At 48.0% G+C, this 25,325-nt stretch overlaps 2 protein-coding genes across 7 annotated transcripts in view; one reads left to right on the top strand and one right to left on the bottom strand.

Moving 5' to 3' along the window:
• The window catches only part of Ccdc146 (coiled-coil domain containing 146), a 110,292-nt gene extending 91,537 nt beyond the window's left edge, over nucleotides 1–18,755 (top strand). For 2 of the 4 annotated variants that reach the window (XM_050139793.1, XM_050139798.1), the window contains 10 exons: nucleotides 1,661–1,756; nucleotides 2,646–2,816; nucleotides 5,964–6,052; nucleotides 6,144–6,308; nucleotides 7,270–7,572; nucleotides 9,240–9,468; nucleotides 13,294–13,422; nucleotides 13,922–14,059; nucleotides 15,931–16,179; nucleotides 18,158–18,754. In XM_050139793.1, the coding sequence (XP_049995750.1) occupies nucleotides 1,661–1,756; nucleotides 2,646–2,816; nucleotides 5,964–6,052; nucleotides 6,144–6,308; nucleotides 7,270–7,572; nucleotides 9,240–9,468; nucleotides 13,294–13,422; nucleotides 13,922–14,059; nucleotides 15,931–16,179; nucleotides 18,158–18,361 (1,773 nt within the window). In that variant the 3' untranslated portion in view covers nucleotides 18,362–18,754. Of the gene's footprint in view, nucleotides 1–1,660; nucleotides 1,757–2,645; nucleotides 2,817–5,963; nucleotides 6,053–6,143; nucleotides 6,309–7,269; nucleotides 7,573–9,239; nucleotides 9,469–13,293; nucleotides 13,423–13,921; nucleotides 14,060–15,930; nucleotides 16,180–18,157 lie in introns of all 4 variants that reach the window. The other 2 variants (XM_050139794.1, XM_050139797.1) reach the window with 2 other exon arrangements.
• A 1,920-nt stretch (nucleotides 18,756–20,675) lies between these two features.
• Nucleotides 20,676–25,325, bottom strand: part of Gsap (gamma-secretase activating protein) — an 81,200-nt gene continuing 76,550 nt past the window's right edge. For 2 of the 3 annotated variants that reach the window (XM_050139799.1, XM_050139800.1), the window contains 5 exons: nucleotides 24,519–24,638; nucleotides 23,516–23,577; nucleotides 22,252–22,353; nucleotides 22,004–22,103; nucleotides 20,676–21,344 (listed from right to left, as the gene is read on the bottom strand). In XM_050139799.1, coding sequence (XP_049995756.1) covers nucleotides 21,253–21,344; nucleotides 22,004–22,103; nucleotides 22,252–22,353; nucleotides 23,516–23,577; nucleotides 24,519–24,638 — 476 coding nt within the window. In that variant the 3' untranslated portion in view covers nucleotides 20,676–21,252. Of the gene's footprint in view, nucleotides 21,345–22,003; nucleotides 22,104–22,251; nucleotides 22,444–23,515; nucleotides 23,578–24,518; nucleotides 24,639–25,325 lie in introns of those variants that run through there. The other variant, XM_050139801.1, reaches the window with a different exon arrangement.

Raw genomic sequence — 25,325 nt, 5'->3', positions numbered from 1 at the left:
AAACAAAGCTGCTATGAACATAATTGAGCACATATCCTTGTGGCACGATTGAGCATCCTTTGGATATATACCCAAAAGTGGTATTGCTGGGTTTTGAGGAAGGTTGTTTCCTAATTTTCTGAATTGCCACACTGATATCCAAAGGGGCTGTACCAGCTTGCATTCCCACCAGCAATGCAGGAGTGTTCCCTTTACCCCACAACCTCTCCAGCATAAGTTGTCATCAGTGTTTTTGATCTTGGCCATTCTTACAGGTGCAAGATGGGATGTCAGAGTTGTTTTGATTTGCGTTTCTTTGATGGCTAAGGATGTTGAGCATTTCCTTAAGTGTCTTTAGGCCATTTTAGATTCATCTGTTGAGAGTTACCTGTTTAGGTCTGTACTCCATTTTTTTTATTAAATTATGTGATCTTTTGGTGTCCAATTTCTTGGGTTCTTTGTATATTTTGGAGATCAATCCTCTTTCTGATGTGGGGTTAGTGAAGATCTTTCCCATTCTGTAGGCTGTCGTTTTGTCTTGGTGACCGTGTCCTTTGCTTTACAGAGCTTTTCAGTTTCAGGAGGTCCCACTTATTAATTGATTCTCTCAGTGTCTGTGCCACTGGGGTTATATTTAGGAAGTGGTCTCCTGTGTCGATGTATTCATGTGTACTTCCCACTTTCTCTGCTATAAGGTTCAGTGTGTTTGCTTTTATGTTGAGGTGTTTGATCCATCTGGACTTGAGTTTTGTGTGTGGCAATAGATATGGGTCTATTTTCATTCTTCTACATATTGATATCCAATTATGCCAGCACCATTTGTTAAATATGCTTTCTTTTTTCCATTTTACATCTTTTGCTTCTTTGTCAAAACTCAGGAAGAAATAAAGGGAAAAATTTAAGACTTCCTAAAATTCAATGAAGCTGACCACACAACACACCCAAATTTATGAGACAAAATGAAAGCAATATTAAGAGAAAAGTTCATAGCACTAAACACCTACATAAAGAAGCTGGAAAAATCCCACAATAGTGAGTTAACAGAACACAAACAAAGAAAACAATACAAAAAATCAATAAGACAAGGAGTTGGTTCTTCGAAAAAAAATCAACAAAATAGACAAACCTTTATCCAAATAACCAAAGTATAAATTTACACAGTAGAAATCTAATGACAGAAGTGTAAGCGGTCAGAGTGTGCGGGGTGCAGTGGTCAGAGTATATGGGGGTCAGAGTATATGGGGGTCAGAGTGTGTGGGGGTCAGAGTGTGCGGCGCTCAGACAGAGCAGTGCCTACCTGGGTTTGCACCTGTACCCCTGAGGCAAGTCTGTCTGTCACTTTCTCCCAAACAGCTGGATGCCTCATGGCATTTGTGAGGAGTCAGTAAATTCGTGGGTCTAGGCCCCACACCACCACAAGTTTAGATGCTGCTCACTAAATGTCAGCTATTAAAATTTACTTATAAAGGATAAAACATGTGTAGCTAACAGACTGTGTAAATTTGGTAGATCTTCATATTTTACCTCACATTGGTTTTACAAAATGTAACCAGAGTAGGAAGTGCCTGTGTGATCAGGAATCACGCTTCGCCTGCCAGTTTCAAAAGTGTGTACTGGGGTTGAGCGTATGGTATCGGACAGTATTTTCCTTACAGCGCCTATTTTAAATTCTGAATTCCAGATTGAAGCTATCCCTAAGGATGACCTTCTGTTGCCTGAGAGAAGGAGAGACCTCCAAAAGGAAGTTGAATTGGCTAAGAGGAACCTGGCTCAGCAGGTTAGCAGCCCACTCATTCACAGGGCTGTCTCAGATCTGAGTATAGAGCTCTGTTTCTACATGCTCCACAAAGAGCACGTCAAAGAGTGATGGGAGGGATGGGAGGGGATGGGAGGGGGTGATAGTGTGCATAGATGCCACCGTGAAACCCATCCGTGTGTATAAGAGCATGCACAAATAACACGCATTCATTTGTAAAGTAGTGTATGCTGCTGGAGCGCCATCTTGCTTTCAAAGGGCCTACTTCTTCCTAATGGGGAGGGTTACTGAGGCTTTAGTGTAGTGCCTCACACATGTCAGCCAAGTCAATCACTGCTGAGTACACACACAACATCTGTGTCTAGCCAAGTGGTCTGTCTCTACTGAGCACACACACAGAATTCTCATTTAGCCGAGTGGTCTTCTCTACAGAGCATGTGCACGCATGCGTGCACATAACACGCACACACACACACACACACCATCCTTATCTTAAAGTTCATTCCCCACTGTTTTCCCCCCGAAGAGGGGGGAGAAGACGTGTTTGACATGGCAAACCTTTACAGGCTATTAAGATTGCTTGAATAAAAGGGCTATTGATTGCATTAAAAGTCGGTTTCATCAATGTCTATTTTCAAATCTCAAACTTTGTCATTCAAACCACCGTTGAATATTTAAGTATTTTAAGACGTAAATGTAAAGCCCTTCTAGTCCCTTGAAACCACACTAAGGTCAAGCTTGGTTTCGCTGACCCACAAGTTCGCATCCTCCGTGCAGCAGAGGAGAAACCCAGAGCAGAGAGTTGGGGTGGCTTTGCCCTCTCTGTTGACAAGCGCGGAAGGAAGACGGTGCTTTATGCCGGCTTTACGGTGCCCCTTCAGATGACTTACACTCCCGTGCTTTCCCAAAGAGAAGCCTATCCGAAGCGGAAGCGAGGCTGGTGGAGCAGCAGATCGCAGAGGAAAACAAGCTCTTGAAGGAACAAGAGAACATGCGAGACCTGGTGTTCAACCTGGGGCGAATGACTCAGCTCAAAGTTGATGAGCGGGAACAAAAGTCCAAGGATTTCCTGAAGGCCCAGGTAACTGCTTTCTTATAGCCACTATTAATTACCACAAAGGGTCAAAGGAGCCTCGTTTTAACGGATCACTAATTAGAAAGTGATGATTTTATTTTCCTTCAAATTCAGTAACAATAATTTTTTCTAAAGGACACTGAATCATACACTGAAAAACAAGCAAACAAGCAAAACAAAACATAAAACACCTCAATAGTTAGCAGTCTAGACATTAATAATAAAAAAAAAAAAAACCATGACCATGAACTGAGGGTCTGAAGAGATGGCGATTTCAACAAGAATGAAGTGGGCGTCTCTAGGAGCCAGGGCTACCAGGTGCACAGGCCACAGAGAGAATCTGCAGGTCGGAGTCACAGACTAAAGAACAGGGCATGGGACATCATCAGGCGAGCATCCTCCAGAGAAGGATGCTCTTAGTTGCCTTGCCCCTTGATTTCCTGACTCCCACAAAGTACCACAAGCAATTTCAGAGAACGAAGCCCTCCTGCAGCAGGAACTAACGTTTAACATTGGAGTCAGTTAGTCCACAGAAGGGCTGTGTCTAGGGGTCCTTGGTTAAAAGTAAGCAAACACTGGGGAGACAGCTCAAGGCTACAGTGCCTGCCTGTGCACTTTGACCTCTTGCCAAACAAACAATAGAAGCGTGCACATGTTACATGCAATCAAGAGATAGAAGACACAGGTGCACAGTAAGTTCGAGTTTAGCCTCAATGGCCTGTGACACTGTGTTTCAAAAATTAATAGTAATAATTTTGATAATTTTAAAGAGTATGTTATAAACTATTACTACAGTAGAGTGTCTGCCTTTGTCATGTGACCTGGGCATTGGCTGTTCCCAAGTGTCGTCTTTGTTCTCATTCTATGTGCGGAAGTGGGGGGGGGATATTTTTCATTCCCCAGAAAGAACCTACACTTATAGAACATTGGTGGGCACTAATATGGAATAGATTCTGTAGCAGAGACTGGAGGGGAAAGTTGTAGCCTCATAGGACCGCCCCCCCCCCCCGCAATTATCCAGCTCCTCAGACACCTCTTTCCCTGTTGAATTAGAGAAATTCCACCTGACTGGCAGCGGGAAAGGAGAAGGGATGTCAAAGGCAGCGGAGAGCAGGCGAGGGCAGATGGCGAGGGTCACTCGACCCACCTTGAGCTGGTTGATTCTATTGTCAAAGCCCAGCAGAGCCCATGGCATCTCTGGGCTGGTAGGGGACAGAAGAGAGAGCGTAGCCTCTCGGGAATCAGACAGACATGACGCTGTCCCGTGAAGAACGACTAAGAGGGGCAGCCAAGGCTTGAGAAGGTCATTGCCACCAAAGTCGGGGGCCGGGTGGGGTTAGCCAGAACAGTGTTTTCAGAAGCACCTGCTGTGGGTGGAAGAGTCCACTTCTGTGAGCTTTCCTACTTAGAAATCTCTCTTTTCAGCAATTTCAGATGTACTATAGAGGTCTACTTCATGATTCCCAGAAAAGAACTGATCTTTTCGACAAAGTAGACAAATTCTAATCAGTCCTAATATCTGATCCTTATTTTATCTATCCTTATGTTATAAACACAATAATCTACATAAGGTAAATTTCATTACTAATTGAACTTATTCATAATAGAACTCAAGACGGTTCTCTTTGAGATATGAAAATCCTAAGGGAAAACATTGCTTTTCCCTTTAATGTTTCAATATTGGGAATTACTCTTTTGTAGTAATAAGAGCGGCGGGGCTGCGTCCCCAGCACCCCAGCCACCTGCTAGCTTATGCCCGAAATAACAACACACAAACTATATTCATTTAAAGACTGCTTGGCCTGTTTCTATTTAGCCTCTTCTAGGCTAATTCTCGCACCTGGACTAGCCCATTTCTAATAATTGTTTGTAGCACCCCAAGGTGCGCTTACCGGGAAGATTCTAGCCTACGTCCATCCTGGGTCGGAGCTGCCTGGAAGAGCGGAGCCTGGCGTCTCTGCTCCAGAGAGCAGAGCTGTCGAGTCTGAGCTCACTTCCTCTTCCTCCCAGCATTCCATTCTGTTTACTCCTCCCATCTTCCTCCTGTTTACTCCTCCCACCTATGTTTTAACCTATCAGGGCAAGCAGTTTCTTTATTTAATTAACCAATGATATCAACAGATTGATATATGACACTCCCACATCACTCTTTGAAACATTAGTTGTAGTTAATAAGACTGAAGGTATTCAATCTTATTAATTTATATAATAGCCACATGTCTTTTATATCCACATAAGGTGACCGGGATGGGATTCATGTTGACATTGGTGCCATCCACAAGACAGCGTAGATGTTGCTCCATTAGAGACAGCGTAGATTATACCTGCTTTATCCGTTTCGTGTATCTGAAAGCTAGCTTGTCGACACCCGTTTCCACAGAAAAGTATACAAAATAAAATCGCAGTGTATCCATACAGTCTTCTCTGCTGCCCCTGAAGGTGACTGACCCCCTACCGCTCCCAATGCTACCAGCAGACACTCTGTTTCCGGATGCTTCCTACCCCCGAGAAAGGACACCAGGCATGTCCTCTCCAAAGACCATCACTAGCACATTCAGTACTTGGTATAGTTTTCTTAGGATGTTAAAGGTGTAACTGCTTTGTTTTTAATATATGTATATACAGCTTACAGCTGGTGTCAGCACGGCCCCGTTATAACAGAAGAGACTCCCAGCAAACACAGCAGGATGGAGCTGCTCTTTACACCGTACAGGGCTCAGGTCACGACCTGAGTGAAACTTCTTGTAAATCCTCCTCCTTGTCGGCCTCTGGAAACGCAGGCCACGCTGTCCTGGCTGGGCGGTCTACGGTCATCTTCTCCCAATCGTCCCCCAGCGTCCCCACCCTGTCTGTGCAGGCAGGCTCTCTAGTTCTTCCTGAAGCTTGAGTACCTTCTGCCCTAATTAGTAGGAATCCCCTCAACTGGCCGGGCAGCTCTGTCCAGCCCAGCAGGTTAGGAGTGGGGTTCAGCCAGAGCACTCTTACGTTGTGGGTTTTGTTGTTGGTTTTCTTACTATATATCACCGGCTGATCCTGAATTCATGGCAGTCCTGCTGCCTCGGTGTCCCCGGTGCCGGAACTGCAGACGTGAGCCGCCACACTTAGCTTTCTAGTCGTTTTTCTTTATCTCACACATAATTCTATACCTTTCAGCAAAAACTTTTCAATGTTATTAAGGAAATCAAAGCAAAGGACCTTGAGATCAGACTACACAAGAAGAGAAAACATGAAATTCATCGGAGGTAAAAGAGTTTGGTCATGAGTTAGCTATTTGGTTGGGAGAAAGGCGATATTTATCTTTCGATTCTCAGAAACCTCTTCATGTTTTTCCAGACTTAAAGAGTTTGCCGCGCTTTATGACACAATCAGAAATGAAAGGAATAAGTTTGTCAACCTCCTACACAAAGCTCATCAGAAAGTAAACGAGATCAGAGAAAGGCACAAAATGTCATTAAATGAGCTGGAAATTCTAAGGAACAGTGCTGTCTCTCAAGAAAGGTAAGAGTCAAGACAGCCAGAGTCCTCCCAAAGCCTTGTCCTCTGTGGATTTGGCCGTCTGTAAGATCCTGGTGGTCACGGCAGGGAGCAAGACTATTCCCACACCGTGTTTCTCAGGTGGACACACTTCCTGGTTTCTAGAGTCACACACACACACACACACACACACATATTAACGAATGGAAAACTCACATAAAACTATGCTTACTGTGATGATCTGTTGGTGTTCACATTTGCCCAATTAAGAAAAAAAAAGTATAAATCTGACCATCTGCAGGTGAATCCAGAAGACAATGGCCTTCTAGGTAGCGTCCCTGGTTGTGGGTTTGAAGCACGTGACGAGCATTCGGGAGCCCACAGCAGATTTGCTGAGAGCAGGATGTGGAGGCTAAACCCACAGCTCCGTCAGACACTCTCAGGAAGTCACCCCACTTCTCTGGACTCTTTCCTTATACATGATCCTTGTCATTACTGTGTAGGATCGTTCGTTACTAAATGAGTTCATCTATGTAATAATCCCAGAAAGAATATTTGCCCTATGCTTAGACCTACTGGGCTCTTTTGCCTAGTTAGCTCCTGATGGCCAGAGATGGAGATGGCATAACTGGATTTTTATCTTGGCCACTATTGCCCAGTTGACTTTGATAAAGGTAATACTGAATACCCTGACCTGAAAGACATGAGAAAGAGAAATTTCCTAGTCAGATTCTTCCCTGGATGGAAATGAAAGTACCACATCCAGGCTGTGACGGCACGCAGCCTGACCCATGCTCCTAGGCTGAGTCCTCAGGTCCAATGAGGCGTGGGCATAGAAGCCCCTCTCTCCTCAGAAGACGGATGTAGATTTGACAGAGATGGCAGAGGGCCCTTCACAACAGTGCAGCACAGGGGTTGACACATGGCAGCAGGAAGTCCCGAAAGCACCGTGCAGGGATGTCATCTCGGAAGACACACTTTGTAGACTTGCTTTGCAGACACCGTCAGTACTTCCGAGGAAAATGATTCTCCCCTGCCCCCCACTGTGCCGCTGTTTTAAAAGGAAGTTGCAGAACGCCGTGCTGAAGCACTCCAACAACGTGACCATCAGGGAGAGCATGCAGAACGACGTGTGCAAAATCACCACCAAGCTTCAGGAGATGAAGGAGAAGAAGGAGGCGCAGCTGACCAGTATGGACCGCCTGGCCAGCATGATCACCGTCATTGAGGAGGAGATGGTGCAGCTGCGCAAAAAGTATGAGAAGGCCGTCCAGCGTCGAAACGAATGGTAGGGGCCACTAATGGGCTTGGGCCGGGTGTCCGGGGCACTTCTGTAGGGGCCACGAACGGGCTTGGGCCGGGTGTCCGGGGCACCTCTGTAGGGGCCACCAGCGGGCTTGGGCCGGGTGCCCAGGGCACCTCTGTAAGGGCCACGAATGGGCTTGGGCCGGGCACCTACCGAGATGTAGCCATGTTCTTTACCCATGGGAGTGAGCTGTGTGCATAAAAACAAAAAAGACTGTCTGCAGAAGGGAAGTAAAAAGGAGGCCTTGGACATTGGAAGATCAAAGTCTCTGAGACAATTGGACAGCGGGTTCTCAACCTTCCTGATGCTGAGACCCTTTAACACAGTTCCTCAGGCCCCACTGACACCCCAACCATAGAATTACTTTGTTACTACTTCATAACTGTAATTTTGCTACTGTCATGAATCACAATGCAAATATATGATATTCAGAATATCTGCTATACAACCCCCTAAGAGGTCATGACGCACAGGTTGAGAACCACTGCTCTAGGGTAACAGTGAGTCCTTCTGGATCAGCCGATGCGAGTCCACTCTGTAATGTCTATCCATTTGGGCAGCGTTTGTCTTCATCGGCCCATCCTCCCATAAGTAACAGAGGCTTAGGAGAGGGCGCATTTCCTCCAGCCTGCAAGCATGCCCTTGGCAGGGTGACTCTTTAATAGCCCCACCCACCACGGCTGCTGGTGCTATGAGAAACTGACAGGTGAGATGTTCAGAAACAATTCAGATTTCATGAAATTCATGTGGGGTTTCTTATAAAGCATTGGAGTGCTAGCGCCCGAAGGTACCGGACGGTAAAGCCTTACCATTGGCTTTTGTCATGGAGGGGATTTGATAAGAAGCCATTCTGAGGGACAAACCGATGGGGCGGGTGGAGAACTAAGGTCAGCCAGGCACAGCCACACACACAGCTGCACGGCAGTAGGGTCGGAGCGAAGGGCAAGCTTAGAAAGATTAAGGTGGCAGTTGTGGTAATGGATACGGACGCCGTGGGAATATCTTTAGGGTCCTCGACAAACAGAACGTTTTCAAAAGGCTAACGAATGTTCTTCTGGGTTAAGAAAAAAATCCTATTTGGCTCCTGGCACAAGTCAAAGTCAGGCCCTGGTTAAACCAAATCTGCCGGGGGGGGGGGTCTCCCAGTGTGTCTATGCCGTGGCTTCCTCCCAGGGAGAGGTAAGGTTACAAAGGGCGGGGTACTGAGGATCTGGCAAAAGAACACTCACTTTTCACAGAACCTTATGGGCCTGGCCACTCCCCTCAGAATTCCATTCCCAGGGCCATTGCCTAGGGCTTCTAGCTAAACCCTGCTTGGCAAGTTTGGCCCAAAAAAATATGCGCAGAAAAATCAGCCTTGGGTTTTGCTTTGTGCTCATATTGGGAGCGAACTCCCCTATCCCAGGGAAACCAGGGCTCGTCAATCTGTGGCCACCCTGCTGTAAACTGGCCTTAGGATGGAGATGCCAGTCCTACCCCCAGGAAGATCCAGTGTGCAGAGCTTAACTAGCTACCCACTGGGGCACGGCACTGTCCTCTGAGATGCTGTTGTGTTGCTGTACGTTGTGAGCCCAAAGCCAGAGGGAACCACAGGAGGTGGGACAGAGGCCTCGGCACCACTCAGACCCTCGCTCTGAACTTGACGGCAGTGGCGTTCAGCTGATCGAGCGTGAGGAAGAAGTGTGCATCTTTTATGAGAAGATAAACATCCAAGAGAAGATGAAACTCCACGGCGATGTCGAAATCCACATCCTGGATGAGAAAATCCGATTCCTGAAGCTGAAGATCGCCGAAAAGCAAAGACAGATCTGCGTGACACAGAAGCTGCTGCCCACCAAGAGGGCCCTTGACGCCGACCTGGCCGCGTTGCAGATCCAGGTGGGTGAGTGGTCGGGGCGCCTCCCTCAGCCGCTGGCTCGTCTCTCTCCCCTTGTTAGTTTTAGACGATACGGGTTCTTGTGTGGAAGCCACGCCACAGCTTCACGTTGTACGATGTTTGAAGCCGACTCTGAACGCTGCTCCAGGATGGGGTTTCGGGAATCTGAGCTACATAGGTTTTGTTTGTTTTTTTTTTTTGTTTGTTTGTTTGTTTTTTTTGTTTTGTTTTGTTTTATGTTTTTCCCACGAAGCATCGTCTGTTTCTTGGGGTCTGGACCATCCCAAGATTTAGCCCTAGTTCACCATTCCTGTAGCTCCATCCAGAGAGATCTAGGCTCTCACTACCTGCAGCCTAATTTTGGCACTGATGTGGCTGGAGATTACCTAGATGTGACGTTTAGTCCCCCTGGCTTATCGAGGCAGGGTCTTATAGCCTTTGCTGGTCTGAGATGCCTGTATAGACCAGGCTAGTCTTACACCCATGGCAACCTCTCTGCCTCAGCCTGCTGAGCGCGGAGATGACGGGAAATGCTGCCACAGCGAGCATTTCTGACGGTCAGGGGAGGGAGGAATGGCCTGCTCAGCACTGCCCTGCCGCTCCTCAGCCTGCACGCTTCATTCACCTCCGTGGTCCCCAGCAGCAAAGACTGAAATGAGGGTAGACTTTCTCTACCACGAGACTTTAATGAACTAGAAAAAACTGGGCCAACATATTTGTGACCCATGCTTTTCCCCACTGACTCAAGCAGGGTCGCAGGAACAAATCCCACCCCGCATTCTAAAGTGTCACTCTTGTTTGGGGATTCTATTTCTGCTTATTAATTAAGGTGCATTCAGTTAATCAAAACAGAAAAAGAACAAAATGACAAAGAGAAAGAAATTCTGTCCCCGAGAATAGCAGTCAGAAATCTAAGAGCGAGTCTCCTTTCTCTGCGCACATTTTAGCTGCAGTTTTAGCTCACGGGAAGGATCTGTGGGCGTGGTCACAGGGTCGGCTTCCGTACCTCAGTGGGCTGGGATAGATCAACTCTATATAGATGACAGATAGCATCTTCCAGCTGTGCAGCTACGTCAGGGTCATTTATAGCCACGCTCGCCTGATTTTTAGCCACAGCTGCTCCCATTCAGGACAACTGACTGGATTGCTCCCCCCTCCACCAAGGCTCTGGGAGAATCTCCCCCTTATTCCCTGGCTCTGACGCCAACTTCCACCAATGGGCAGCCTGCACACAGCACCTGCTCCATTTCTGGGCTCCTCCAGGGTAGACTATGGATGGGTGTCCTCTTCAGTCCACACAACACCGGGTGTGCAAGGCCCTTGACAGGTTTCACTGAATGTCTCTGAGAGCAGTGTGGGAGGCTACATTCCAGAGACGCAAAGAACTTCATGCTAGACCTCAGAAACCCATACCCCTCAAAGCTTTCTGGATTCGCGCCATCACTGTGCAGGCTTTCCAGATGGTCTGTGTCTCATGGCTGTCTTTGCAGCCTTTCTGTTCCACTCGCCTCCAGGCTCACCATCCTGCAGGGCACCTGAGACTCTCGACTTAGCACGCTCCGTTTTACAGAAGAGTTGGGCTTTCTCCAGCTCTTTCCCAATACACAGCTTCAGGTCTGTCTCTGCCCTTGAGCAACACCAGGATGCCCAACAAAAGGGGCTTTACCAAGTTGTCAAACGGACCAGATTCTCTATTACAGAGGCACAGTTTTTGAGGTTAGCGGCAAATCAGCACTGCCGTCCACCGGACCATGCTAACCTTCCTTCTTCCCATTTATTGAGTTCTCCTAAACCACTTTTCACCTGACAATAGCCCCGCCTTCTGCCTTTTCAATTTCAACTACTCGCGCCGAGGCGCCTGGATGATGTGTGGTCCTATGGGTGCTGGAGGTCATGGAGGCGTGGATGGAGGAGGGAGCTGGAGCAGCCGTGTTGGGAATGCTGAAGCTGAGAGAACTGTGTGCAAGTTCACGTTATTTTCTCTTTTGTGTGTTTTTGACATTTGCATAATTCAGAAGATTTGATAATAAAAACTACTCATTCTTAGAAGTAGCAGCTACCTACAGTGAAATAAGAATTCACTTTTAACAAGACAGACCTGTTATGTATTTCATGTTGCTATACACCATGTCTGACGGCACGCCGCTATCATCTTGGCGGCCTATACATTGATACCTGTGGGCCATACGTGATTGGGAGCAGCTGTGTAGAAAGGCACCCATTCGTTCTCAAACTGCACTTGACACGTGATTGTATCCATGCCAACTGCGGGCCTGGAGAGACAGGGTGTGAAATGCCGCGCGTGCGTAGGGCAGGCCGCGCTTGCCCGCTGTGCTCCAGCTCTTGGCTCTTATGGCAGCCTGGTGCCCATCTTGAGTTCTTGCATTCTGTCGTTTTTCCGTTTTGCATCATTTTCAGATTGCTTTTTGCTTTTTGGTTATTTTGAAACAGATTTTAATTGTCCCATATCCCAAGAGTTATCATGAATCATGTTCTCCTGGACCTTGTAGTAAACTGATCCATTTCAGCAGTCCTGGAAATCCCGTGAGCTAGTGTTAAGACACAAGAACATTGTTTTCATATGGAAAGTGGAGCCCGTGCCCTTAAGTTCCCAGTGGGAGAGTTAAGGGGAGGCATTAGTCTGGTTTTGTTTAGTGGCTGTGAGGATTTCGTCTGCACGTGTGTACATGCACACCACACGCACACCTTGCACCCACAGTGATCATAAGGAGGTACCAGACCCCTTGGAACTAGAGCTATGGATGACTGTGAGCTGCCGTGTGGGTGCTGAAGCTAGGTCCTCTGCAGGAGCAGCCAATTCCCCGCGAGGCATCCGTCCAGCCCTCTGTAGGCACAGGTTGTGATCAGAGAGCCCCATATTTATTTCTTAGTTTCCTCATTATGAAAATAAGGAAACATCAAGAGGTGTTACTACTAATCATTTCTGTCACTGTTTTTAAATGTCACCACTTAAAACTCTTGTTACAGAGAAGAGTGCCACCAACTGAAACTCTAAAGTTTTGACTGTGTCACTCCTGAGTGTGATCTCTAGCACCAAAGCGCGGTTCTCGACCCTCCCGCGCTGCGACCCTTTAGTACAGTCCCCCGTGTTGTGCTGACCCCAACCATAAAGGTAGTCTTGTTGGAATCTTGCCCCCGAGCAGTGTCTTGGTTCCTGAGCGTACTGGAAGTAGGTATTCCCCAATGGCCATGGCCCACAGGCTGAGAACCACCTTACAATAGTCTATTGTTTTACCCCATGGGATCAAGCCTCATCTTCGCCGACTGCCACATGAAAAACCAAAAGTCCCTGAAAAGCAATTACACAAATGGTAGGAAGGGTTGTCACGGTGCTCCCTCCCCCTTTGGAAGCTAAGGGTGAGGGTGACTGTCGTCCTTGTGAACGCCGTCCCCCTCTGTGTCTCAGTGATGCCAGGGCTGCTATCTATTGAGAGTCTCTTCAGCAAAGAGGACACATGTCACAGAGCACGTGCTGTGTTGTCCTGATAACTAACTTCCTTCTGTGGGACATCATTAAGGCCACCGCCAATGCAGGAATCCAGATCCCTGCCTGCCCGCTGCCCCTGTCTCTGAAACACCCGTAGTGGGGTAGCAAGGACCACTCTGAGCCCTTAGCCACACAGCAGCCCATGAATGGCACACGCAATTGGGAGCAACGGAAGGGCTGGGGATTCAGCCTTCTCTCTAGACAGACAGACGTGCAGGGTCCGTTCCACACAGCATCTGTGTAGCGCCACCGATGATCCTGCCCACACCATCTGAAGAGTCAGTCACATTAAAGCTGACGTGTGTTTCTTGTCCAACAGTTCTCCCAGTGTGCAGACAGAATCAAAAGCCTGGAGAAACGCTTTATCAACCCCGACAGCAAGGGCAGAATCCGCTTCATTCCCGGGAAAGACCTGACCGAAGAAGAAATGGTCAAGAAGTTAGACATGGTAAATGCCCTGTTTGAACACGCCTCTCTGCTCACACAGGCAGCGGTACTGTTTCCCCTTTGGCAGACCCGTCCTTCTTCATTCTTCTAGCCACTAGCTGCTCCCTAGTTGTGATGCGTCCTAAATCCTACCTTCGATTCAGATATTTACCCAAGGAAGTAAATATCAGTAGTCTGAACGTTCAAAGGCACGCTTCTTTCCTAGTCCGATAACTCATTTTGTTTTCTTGAATGAATATGTTAATTGATCATCCTGGTGGGGATATCTGGAAAGACTGGCATTGTGGGTACCATAAAGAGCCAGAGGTCCATTGTCCACCCAGGGCAGAAGAGCTCCCAGGGGTGCCTCCGGACAGGGCCCAGCTCCGGGGACTGTCAGAGGTATTTCCACAGCTCAGAGAGCAGTGTGTCTCTGTCATGTGGTGGAGGATTGGCTGCGAATGAGACCGTGCCTTACACAAGTGGTTCTTAACTCCTGCTGAAATCGTTTCCAACTGCAGCTGGAGCTTCAGCTGGCCAAGAAGGAGGAGAAGTTACTGGAGAAGGAGTCCATCTATGAGCATGTGTCCCAGCTCACCAACAGGCTCAGAGGCAAAACCCAGACCTGCAAGGAGGACACGCTGCTGTTGGCCAAGAAGGTCTGCCTGAGCAAATCCATCTCCCCACCCACCCCTCGCCCTGTCCCGGCCCCAACTTCCGCTATCACCTCTTGCTTCCCACTCTTAGCTTGTTGAGAAACACTAGCGAGATGAAGCTTTATGAGTTTAGAAATACAGCAAAATGTAAATATTAGTCCTGAACTCAGCTCCCTGAGCGAATCCACTTCACAGGAAGGAAGCCCAAGCTTCTCAAGGGCGAGAAGCACTTAAGTTAGCAAGAGAACTTCTCAAATATAACCAACGTTACCTTTGTAGTTGGTGTACAAAGTAAAACCCTTTCCATTTCTTTCCGTCCCTGGCAACAGACAGCAGCAGCCACACAATCCCTAGGCTGGCTGGAGACTTGAAGCCGCTAAGGGCGGCACTACTAACAGCAACAGCTGGCAGGAGGGAGGCAATGGCTACAGGCGGCAGAATCATCCATGACCGTAGAGGATGGTGCTCTTGCCTGGCTTCTGTGGGCTCTTTGAGCATCCTCCAGAAGAGGGCGTTAACACTTAGCAGAAGCTACTGAACACTTGCTACGTCCTGTCACAAAGACCACACCTGAGGCGGACGCATAGAGCCAAAGGGCACACACTCTCTAGGCAACATGAGAAAGGAGGAAATAAACGAGGGTGACTGGGTCAACATCCATACCCCTGAGTGCAGCTGCCCTGTCTATGAGGGTGAAGGTTCTGATACCCCAGACTGGGCTCCCGAGGGTAGGACCTCTTCCTCTTTTAGCTTCTCAGTTCCTTGCTTGTAATAAATGCTAGAGAAATGAGAAGGAGTGAGTAAACATTGAGCCCGGTGCTAGAGACAGCTTTGCCAAGTTATATTGGAAATGCCTGAAAAAATTCGCCTTAAAATGGTGAAAACACCTTTACGTGTGGCCTTTGCACGTCTGCACTGGTGAGCCCAGTGGCCATAGTGTATACAATTGGGCCTCGTACACAAAGACACGGTAAGACTCATTTAAGCCAATGGGCTTTGTCTGAATTAGCGCCCTCCCCCAGGTGTCTGTAAACATCTCCTTCCTTTCCTTTGCAAAATGAATTTCCCTCTCTTGAGAGAAAGTCACTTTTTTATTGAAAGGCGATTTCTCAAAGCTGATGGCAGAATCTCTGGAAATTACTTGTAATACTAGAGAAACACAGAGCAGAGGGGCCAGAAAGGCCCTCAGACAGCTGGAAGGCCTCAAACCGATACACCCATATTATCATTACAGCCAAGGCTTATGAGTCGGCGAGAACTTAGGCATGGAGAACATTCCCCTCTCCTCCTTTCCTCTTAAAAACAAACACTAAGCTAGCCAGCCCTCAGTGCTCTCCAACCTGGAAGATAAGCCTTTTTATTTCTTTGTTTTTCCTTATTGACATAACCAAACATTGGGTTCTATCCTGGTTAGTTTTGCCAATGAGACTCAACCTATAGTCACTTGGGAAGAAGGAACATCTGCTGCCTAGATCAATAAGAGGATGCCATGGCTGTTGTTTGTTGGGGGCCTAGCCCTCTGTGGCAGTCAGATGAAGGCTTCCTATGACAGCTAGCTGAGCACGACCCAATAAATGAATCAGAGAATAAACCAATAGGCAGGATTAGTACTCTGTGGTCTTTGCTTGGATTCTTGCCCTGACTTCCCTCAATAACAGAAGCGTATGCCAACGGCCCTTTCTCCACAAGTCTCTTCTGTCAATGCTTTTTCATGGCAACAGAGGAGAGAGCGGAGCAGGCTCAGTCCTGTGAATCCGGGTCAGTTGTTCGCTCCTCCAGGGAGGACTGCCCACACCAGGCAGCCAGAAGTCTCTTGTTTCTCTGCATCCTCACGGAACACCTCTACGAACTAACCTCGGCCTTGCCACTTCTAGATGAACGGCTACCAAAAACGGATCAAAGATGCTACTGAGAAAATGATGGCCCTGGTTGCCGAGTTGTCCATGAAGCAAGCCCTGACCATTGAACTCCAGAAGGAGGTGAGGGAGAAAGAAGAATTCATCTTCTCCTGCGGTTCCAGGATAGAAAAGGGCCTGCCACTCAACAGAGAAATCGAGAAGGACTGGCTGAAGGTTCTCCGAGACGAAGAAATGTATGCCTTCGCCACCGCTGAGAAGTCCCGGGTAAGTGTTGACGCCCACGCTGCGCCGTGTGCCGGGAGAAGTTGCCTTAGGAGTCTGTCCTCGCATGATGCAGTGGATGGCCCCTTACCTGAAAGGCTTGGTAGAGGAGATGCTTTGAATGTTCTGTGATTTTCATGAGATATTTGGGGAGTGGGGCCCAACTTTAAATCCCAGATTCATTTGTTTCATATATACTTCATACACATGGGTGATGTTAATATGACATTTTAGTATATTTGTATTTGGACTGCAATCATAATAGGATGTCAGGTGTGGAATTATCTACTTTTGACGTCATATCAACCCTCAAAAGGTTTGGAACCTTTTGGACCTCAGAGTTTGCTTGTAGGCATGCTCAACCTGTGTGTGAAAGTCTCCCGCTCCAGCACATGAATGAATGGCGAGTATAAAGGGGTTTGGTGTGTAGAGAAGACTTTGTACTAGTAGTCCAAAGCGCCGCCTTCCTCCCCGAAGAACACCTGACAAGCACCACGGCCCAGCCCACAGTCGTACTGTGGACTGTGACGTCTGAACACGATGGCCTCCCCCAGCAGGTCTATGACTACCCTAACATTGGCTTTACCTCTAACATGGCTTTATCTGTCCTCCAACACTTGCTCACACCACACCTGACTCTTCCATGCCCATCTGTCACGGTCTCCACAGCCATATTATGGCTACCACAGCCTTCGACAGAACCACACCTGGTATGTGTCATAGACCCCCATGCCACCCCTTTCTCCTCCCCAGCGACCAAGGTCTTGGTTGGTCACAGAAGGCACCGGCAAGTTCGGTTCCTCATTCATCCATATAACTCCATGATGGCTCGATAGTTTTAAGATTAGAACGAGGCGTCTCTTGTCCAGATGACCACACCATGAGGACAGTTTGCTCAGACTGCCACATGAATGGTTCGCAAGGGTCTTGTTTCACTTTCAAAGACATGGTAGGAACACCTGAGCATGCGGTCTGGCTTATAATTCTGGACCACCCTTCCTAGGGCACTTGGGGTTCCCCCGTGGTGTCCCCCCATGGCGTCCCTCTGTCTTTCTCTACCATATAGTTCACATTAGTGCTGCAGGGGAGTTGTTTCCCGTGAGCACGGGCAGACCATTGACCCTGAGATTAAACCACACAGCTTGCCATTCCCTATGCTTCCGTTCCAATCGTTTCTGCTTTAACATTTGCCCCCAGTGACAAAGGAAAAGCTTGGCTGCCTTTGTCAACGCTGTGGAACCAACAGAGCTCAACCACAGACTGTGAGCTGAAGGACGGTGCATGTGGAACCCACCGCACAAGGGTTCCCACACCGAGTCCCAGCATCAGCATGGTGCTTGAGCTATGCCCACACCCATGCAGGCGACAGGCCACAGAGGTGGGGCGGGTCCCGCTCCTGTCCTCATCCCCTCTGCCGAAGGTTGTGGAATATTATTTTAAGATACGTTACATTCTTTTACACTGTGGAATGTGTTTAATGATGCAAAGATGTATTGCATTTGTTTAACTCTGTGAAGCTGTGATTGCTTGCCTAAAACACCTGATTGGTCTAATAAAGAGCTAAATGGCCAACAGTGAGGCAGGAGAGAGACTGGTGGGCAGAGAGAATAAACAAGGAGGAGGAGGAGCAAGAAAAGGAGAGGAGGATGCCAGGGGCCAACCACACAGCCACACAGCCAGCCACAAAGTAAGGGAAGTAAGATATATAGAATAAAGAGAGGTAAAAAGCCCAGAAGCAAAGGTAGATGGGATAATTTAAGAAAAGCTGGCTAGAAATATGTCAAGCTAAGGCCAGGCATTCATAAATAAGTCTCTGTGTATTTATTTGGGAGCTGGGTAGTGGCCCCCAAAGAGTAAAAATAAAAACCAACTACAGGTGAGTATCAGCCAGCAGAGCTAAAGGCTGCACTTTAGGACCCAAGGAGAAGTAAGTTCAGTGCCTAAAGAAAATTGAAATAAACTGAAATTCCTCCATTTGCAGGAATACATGGAAACAGATTACCGGCAGCTGCCCAATGGTGTTTACACAACGGCAGAGCAGCGCCCCAATGCCTACATGCCTGAAGTAGAAACCACGCTTCCTCTGCCCAAACCCTACGGGGCGCTGGCTCCATTCAAGCCCTCCGAAACTGGAGCCAACAGAAGGCACATAAGGAAGCCTGTGGTGAAGCCCATTGAGATCTAAGCACGTGGACCGGTCCAGGCTTCACCAGACCTGCAGTGGGGAATGACCACCAGGGTCCTAATTCTGCCATCAGTTGGGCACAGTCAACAAGGGAGTGAGACACGCTTCTCACGTTCGCCAACCAGTCCACGCTGTGTGACATCAAATGGAGCACAGACTACAATTAGAGTGTATTTTCATTGCTCATGTCTTTCCTTTTTACTGTTTATGTCGACTACATTTCAGGAATGTATAGTAGAGAAAACACTGTAAAAATACAAAATAAATAACTTCTCAGAGACACACAGAAATTAGAGTGGTCTTTTCTATTAAAGGAAAAACAGGTACTGACTGCCTGAAGGGGGAAGTAGCCCAAGAGACACACAAGAGACACCCGACAGGAGACACACAAGAGACACCCGACAGGAGACACCCGGCAGGAGACACACAAGAGACACCCGACAGGAGACACCCGACAGGAGACACCCGACAGGAGACACACTACAGGAGACACACGACAGGAGACACCCGACAGGAGACACGACAGGAGACACACAAGAGACACCCGACAGGAGACACCCGACAGGAGACACCTGACTGTCCCCTCTGCAGCAGCACCTGAAGCCCTGTATGGAGCAATGGGAAAGCTTGCTGCTCAAGCAACACTACTGCAGTTCAATTGTGCAGGGATTTTTTTTCTTTTTGCTGCAAAAATACTTAAGTCCTGATTCATTTCTTAAAAGTGCATTTTCACAAACAAGTTCATGAACATTTTAAATTCTGATACCTGATTTTCAAGATCTCTGCAAAAATTCTGCCCTCATATAAAACTGTAGGAATAGTTTTACTAATTTGCTCCAATTTTCACTTCATGTATTTTTCTGATTCCAGTGCTTTTGTTAGACTTGACGATTCACTAGTATGTGAAACCTGTATTTGAACATTTACTAATATGTTTAAGCTATTTATTTTGTGCTGGTTGCCATTGTGAATTTTATTCATGTCCAGTTCTGGGAGACAGAGAAATACCATACTTTTATTTTGTTAAATAAAATAACAAGCCCCCTAGGTCCTGCCACACCGGAAGAGTAAATATAAATTACTCCCATCTTGTGAGTCCTGAAGTTGGTCTCCTTGTTGTGCAGATCGTGGTGAAGCAAAAAGCTTGTGAGAGCCTTCAGCTGTTTGAGCCATTTAGCTAATAAAAGAAATACTGTACCCCTAAGCGGTTCCTGTGTCATGGGAGCTAGTAAGCTCTTTAAGGATTCAAAACATGCAGAGAGGGAGTTTAAATGCCATAAGAATGGAAAGGGGTGGATTCTCAAACACTGCAGCGTGTGCTGCTGAGAAAAGGCAGATGCTACCAGGTGCTGACATGTCTTGGCCTATAGTCAGGTGTGTGTGCGCGCGTGTGTGTGCGCGCGTGTGCGAGTGTGTTTGTCTAGCCCTAGAGCACGAAGTGATGTTTTTGTGAGGTAGAGAGAGGAAGTCCAAGTGGAGGAAGAAACTTGATCCAACCTTAGAAATAAGAAGGCCAAACTCATGTTCTAAGACCCAGTGACTCGGCTTGGCTGCAAAAGGATGTTCATATTTTACAGGGTCAAAACTTCAGAGTTAAATGCCAAGGAGTTTGCATGTTATCCTTTGGCGAATAGCAAGTTATTGAATAATTACGAGCCAAGTGTTCAAGTCAAACCAATGTTTACCTGAACAATGTGTCAAATAAGCTCAGCTTAGGGAAATCAAAGGAACAACGCAGGTGTGAACAGAAACAAGCGAAGGCAAAGAATGAGAGGAAGGAAGTGAACTGAGCAAAACGGGATGAAGGGCTAAAAACACAGGTGTTCTGTAAGGATCTTACTTGCAAACAGGATTTTTCATTTAATTTGAACTAAATAAAATCTGCCTTCTCCAGGACAGTTATTTGTAAGAGAAGTAATACAGATAGACAGCGTTTCCACAATGCTGAACAATTGCCAACATATCCCACGCCTGGCTGATCTGAAGCAAGAAGAGACATCCTACAGGCCGGCGCAGCTTCCAGAGACAACAGAGGCAGCAGAAGATGAGGCGGCTTGGCATGCGAGCTGGCGACATTTAGAGTCATTAAACTTTCACCACGGGGAAGGTAAACGGCAGAAAGGAGAAAAGCAGAAGTGAATGGGGAAGTCGAGCCTTGTGAGTGAGGGTGACCCTGACGTAGGACACAGGTGAGAAAGGATCTCAAGTGTCCTGGCATGTGTCATGTGCCCTGCAGGAACGTACCGATGGGCTCACCACGCCCCGTGCTAATAAAAGGCTATGCTCAGAACTTAGCGAAGAGTCAGACCACAGCTTTACGCACTGGAGGTCATGTTTAATGAGAAGGCATTGTTAAATCAGACTTCCGTTAATACAAACATTAAATACACATCCCTCTGAACCACCACACAGGCAGAGGCTGCTCACGCCCTGTACGCACAAATGCGGTTTGTCACAGTTACTCGGTGCTGGAAATGGCAGGTCTTGTTTAGTCCAAACCCAGGTTCTTCTTAAATCCTCTTTGCAACATTTAATTTTTCTGCTCGCTTTATGTTATTTCCAGCGGTCTATCTAGCTCTTCCCGTTCAAAGCATTGTGCCCTCTGTTCTTTACTTGATCCCGGAACGCAGCAGAACTAGCTCCTGGCCCACTGAGCCGCCAGGAAGAGCACTGTTCCTGCCACACATCTTGACTCTTGACTGTTCTCTGGCTGCTCCCACTGGACAGGGTGCGGACACGCTCAGTTTTCACGAGACCTAAACCGAAGCCCGAGGAGCTCCGCGGTATATTCTGACCTGTTACTGCTCTGAAGGAGCACTAAAGAATTCCCAGGAAAGGCGGGGGGGAAACAGCGTTGAGACGCTGAACGCAGACCATCTGCACGCTGACTTTCATAAACCCAAGAGCACCGAGGTGTGTTTCAGAGCAGCTTCCTCGACAAAGTCTGCATCCACGCTGTCATGGCCTTCAAAATCCCTCGAAGCTGCGGAAGGGAGAGAGAGAGTCGCTGTGGAGCCATGGCCACCCGCAGCCTGATTTACACAGCTCGCGGGGACATCATTTCACATACCAACCACAGTTCCCCCTCCCTCCCTTCCTCTCACACCCTCATCCCTCATCCCCCTCCCCTCCTCAGAAAGGGTCAGGCCTCCCACGGAGAGGCTGCCAAGTCTGGCACATCAAGTTGAGGCAGGACCAAAGCCCTCCCCCCATATGGAGGCTGAGCAAGGTTTCCCTTCATAGGGAATGGGCTCCAAGAAGCCAGTTCATGCGCTGGGGATAAATCCTAGTCCCACTACCAATGTCCCCACAGACTGCCCAAGTCACAGAACCGTCACCCACATTCAGAGGGCCTAGTCTGGTCCTATGCAGGTTCCCCTGCTATCAGTCAAAAAAAAAAAAAAAAAGTGTTGATTTCATTAAAGCTTGGCACTGAAGAACATTCACATCAACCAGAACAGACCCTAAACACCTCGAGCCCCTTTAGATCGTCAAAGGTAAGGATTCCTCGGGTAATGTAGGAAGTATGGTATTCTCGCTAATGAAAAACAGTTTTAGTAAGGAAGGAGACAGATCGAGCTGTGACTTGGGAATGACCAACATGACAAGGGAACTCCTAGGTTAGACGGAGGAGTGGACTACCTTGGTGTGAGGACTCCAGGCCTGCCAGAATGTCAATGAAGTAGTTCAGAGGCAGAAATTCTGTTGAGAACGATGACTTGCCAATCATAGAGTTTCGAGGCTGAAAGAGAAAAAACTCCCTATATACGAACCGCTTCTTGAAGACACAGCCAGCTTTAAACAGAACCATAGAAAACAGAATCACGTCTATCGGGGCATGCAGGTGGGGTCCACGCAACGCTCACTGTCTGGACGTTACCAAGGCTCACCTCTTTCTTGTAGCTCCTGAGCATCTGCGCCACGTGATTCCGGGAGATGATGTTGGAGCTCATGGGATGGTCCCAAAGCCGGAAGACCTTCTGCCCGGTACACTAGAGCGTGGATGAAGATTACAGAGGAGAGCGTAGGTCATAGTGCACGGAACAGACCACATACCAGCTTCTGACTTCTACATGATATTCCTAAAGGGATGTAGAACCTCCCTGACTCACGGCCGTTGGAGAAAGGCCAAGCTCAAGAGATACCTTCTGAAGTGTTCGTAAACCCTCCCTCAGCTTTCTTCAACCTGAGGAGAGCAACTTTGGCATCAATGCTATACCGCCAATTTCCTTTTTCTCCTGGAACGACGTTGGGTCTGAGATCCTTCCGAGCCGGAGACAAGCATGGCAGCCCTGAGTGACACTCTGACAGGAAGCTAGCGGTGGCTGGTGAGCTTTCGTTGGTCTCTCTTCCATTATCTGTCCCAGAAACTTTAAATACTCGAAATCATAGGGGCAAAAAGGTCAAATTTGGAGACCAAACTATATCAACACTGTTCCTCTGGGAGTCAGAGCCAGGGGAAAGGTGGGTACTTTGTTCTCAGGAAGCCTGTGACAGGAAGGACAGCCACAAGGCAAAGCCACCAGATCCAGAAAGCCACGGGGCGGAGGATGGCCAGTGCCAGAGACCCCGTGCTCTTGGTATGTAAACAGCACACTGGCCAGGTTCTAGGGTCAGGAAGTTTGCAAAGTGAGGGGCCCGAAAGACCTTGCTGTGGAATTTCATGTTTTCATGTTGCTGACCCTGAGAGCTAATACCCCACCAAAGAGCAAGGAGTGAGCGCTTTCCTGACATTTTCCTCCTGTGCTTTTGTTCTTCCTCTGGCTGGGTAATGCCTGCCTGTGCTCAGAAATGTAAGAGGAGGAGGAAACACCTTCCAGAACCTCCCGGCCTCACCTGTGCTCAGAGCCTTATCAGTTTCAATGTCAAAGGCACGTGTTTCCCCTCTGCCTCCCACTCAGACTCCATGTAAATATCGGCGTGGTTGCCTAAGAGAAGACCTTAGCCAACCAACGCACCAAGCCAACCACCTTGCCAACGCAGCCAACCCGAGAAGCACCCGCTGTGCACAGGGTGGGGGTGGATGGAATCTCACGGAAAAGGCTGAAAAGAGGGCCCACTCAATTGACCTCTACCTACAAGGGAACTGTCTTTTTACAAGACACATGGCAGGAGGGTGGACGAGGCTTGAGAGGAAATTAATTTTAGGATTACCAGAGGGAGCCGCACGATGATGCTGAACTTTAGCTGTTCATTCTTCTCTGAATTGTCCAGATCTACAAGAGAGTTGGGGATTAACAAATAAGATGGAGATATCCATTTTAATACTGCAGCGAATTTTAAACCATGAACCCTTCCTCCTGAGATGTTCCAGCCCTGAGTTCACGACTAATGATGTTCTGAAAGCTTTGCTTGTGATTCAGAGTTATGGGGACTTTTATTTGCAACAGGCCATCGAGCAATTCCACCCACTAACTGAAAGCGAGAGGCCGGCTGGAGAACACGGCAGGTGCTTTGACAACATTAGCAAAACACACGCACACACACACACACGTGACTGAATGGCTTCCATGGGAAAGATTACGAGGTGGACCTTAAGGCTCAGGTTCATGCAAGCGCTGTGTCTCTCATTGGTTTTTCATGCATTCCAAGTCTAATTCAAGGTGACAAAATTGGTTAGCTGAAAGTAAGCCATTCGCAATACTTTCTTGAAAAACAAATTCAGAGTCTCCCATAGTAAAAACGTCATATACAGAAACTTCATGTATATAGTCTCTTCACAGTAAAAACTCTATATACAGAAAAAAAAAAAAACTAAAGGATTCAGTTCTCCGGGGCCTCCCGAAGGGCTAAAGAACTGTCAACCGGCCTGAAGGGAGGTTCTAGGAAGTGGGCTGTGCTAAGAATTTGTAGTAAATGGGGAAAATAGACAGATGCTCAAATAATAAGACCTTCAAGGCAGTGGTAGCACACGGCTTTAATCCCAGCACTTGGGAGGCAGAGACAAGGGGATCTCTGTGAGCTCGAGGCCAGCCTGGTCTACAGAGTGAGTTCCAGAACAGCTAAGGCTGCACAGAGAAACCCTGTCTCACAAACAACTTAACTATCTTACTGCAGAACATTAAGTTGTGCGTGGGGCCCTCTGAGTGGCGGACTGAGTGTCACACGCCCAGAAGTCAGCCCTGAAACCCCCTGTGGTCAACTCAGACTTGCTTACCCTTCATAAGCCTGGTGACCGCAGTCTCTGTGAGTAGCAGCACCCCGTTGTCGATGTAGTGCAGCAGGTTGTACAAAGGGAGACAGTGTACCCCAAGGAGCGTGTGCAGAGAGTGGAAACCTGGGATGAGCGGAACAGAAGCAGGCGTGAGCAGCCAGCACCTCCAGCTCCAGAGGGAACAAGTTAATCATGTAAATGAAGCTCCGAGCTCTGTGCTTAGGGCCTGGGTCCCCTCCCGTGGGACTGCCGCCGTGCAGGGGACTCGCTGTAGGGTTCCCGCTCAGTATTATTCCACTGTCCTTCACAGCAGAGCTTCAGACTCCACAGACCCACGCTGAAATGTTGCTGGCATGGGGACCGTTCTGCTGAAGGGTTAAAGAAACAAAAACCCTAGAACCAGATGGCAACGGTTGTATGCCCACTCTCTGAAAGTGAAGAGAAAGAAGGCATGTAGACGACATCACCCTGTAATAATTCAGTTTGTTCTCCTTCTCTCTCAAGCCCAAGTCCCAAGTGGGGCCACAACCCCAGGACTCTAGTCACCCGACCAATGACAATGAACAAATACAAGGCACGTGGAAGGAGATTCCAGACACGGTGGGAATAAGAGAACCCCACTCTGGAATGTCGGCATCTTGGGGATCCTTGGAAAGCTCTTCCCTTGGTGTGTGGAAAAGGCCAGAGGCAGCAGAGCACCTGTGACCGGATCCTGCTGGTATTTGAGCAACCAGCTCTAAGTAACTGGTCTTTCCGAGTTCCCTTCCTTCGTCTCTAAAATGGAGCCGCCGACCTTTCCTTCTGGGCTGC

Source organism: Alexandromys fortis, unplaced genomic scaffold, assembly GCF_014885135.2.
Source record: "Alexandromys fortis isolate MF-2015 unplaced genomic scaffold, M_Fortis_MF-2015_v1.1 scaffold_38, whole genome shotgun sequence".
Taxonomy (NCBI): Eukaryota; Metazoa; Chordata; class Mammalia; order Rodentia; family Cricetidae; genus Alexandromys; species Alexandromys fortis.
This window is presented reverse-complemented; position numbering and strand designations above follow the sequence as displayed.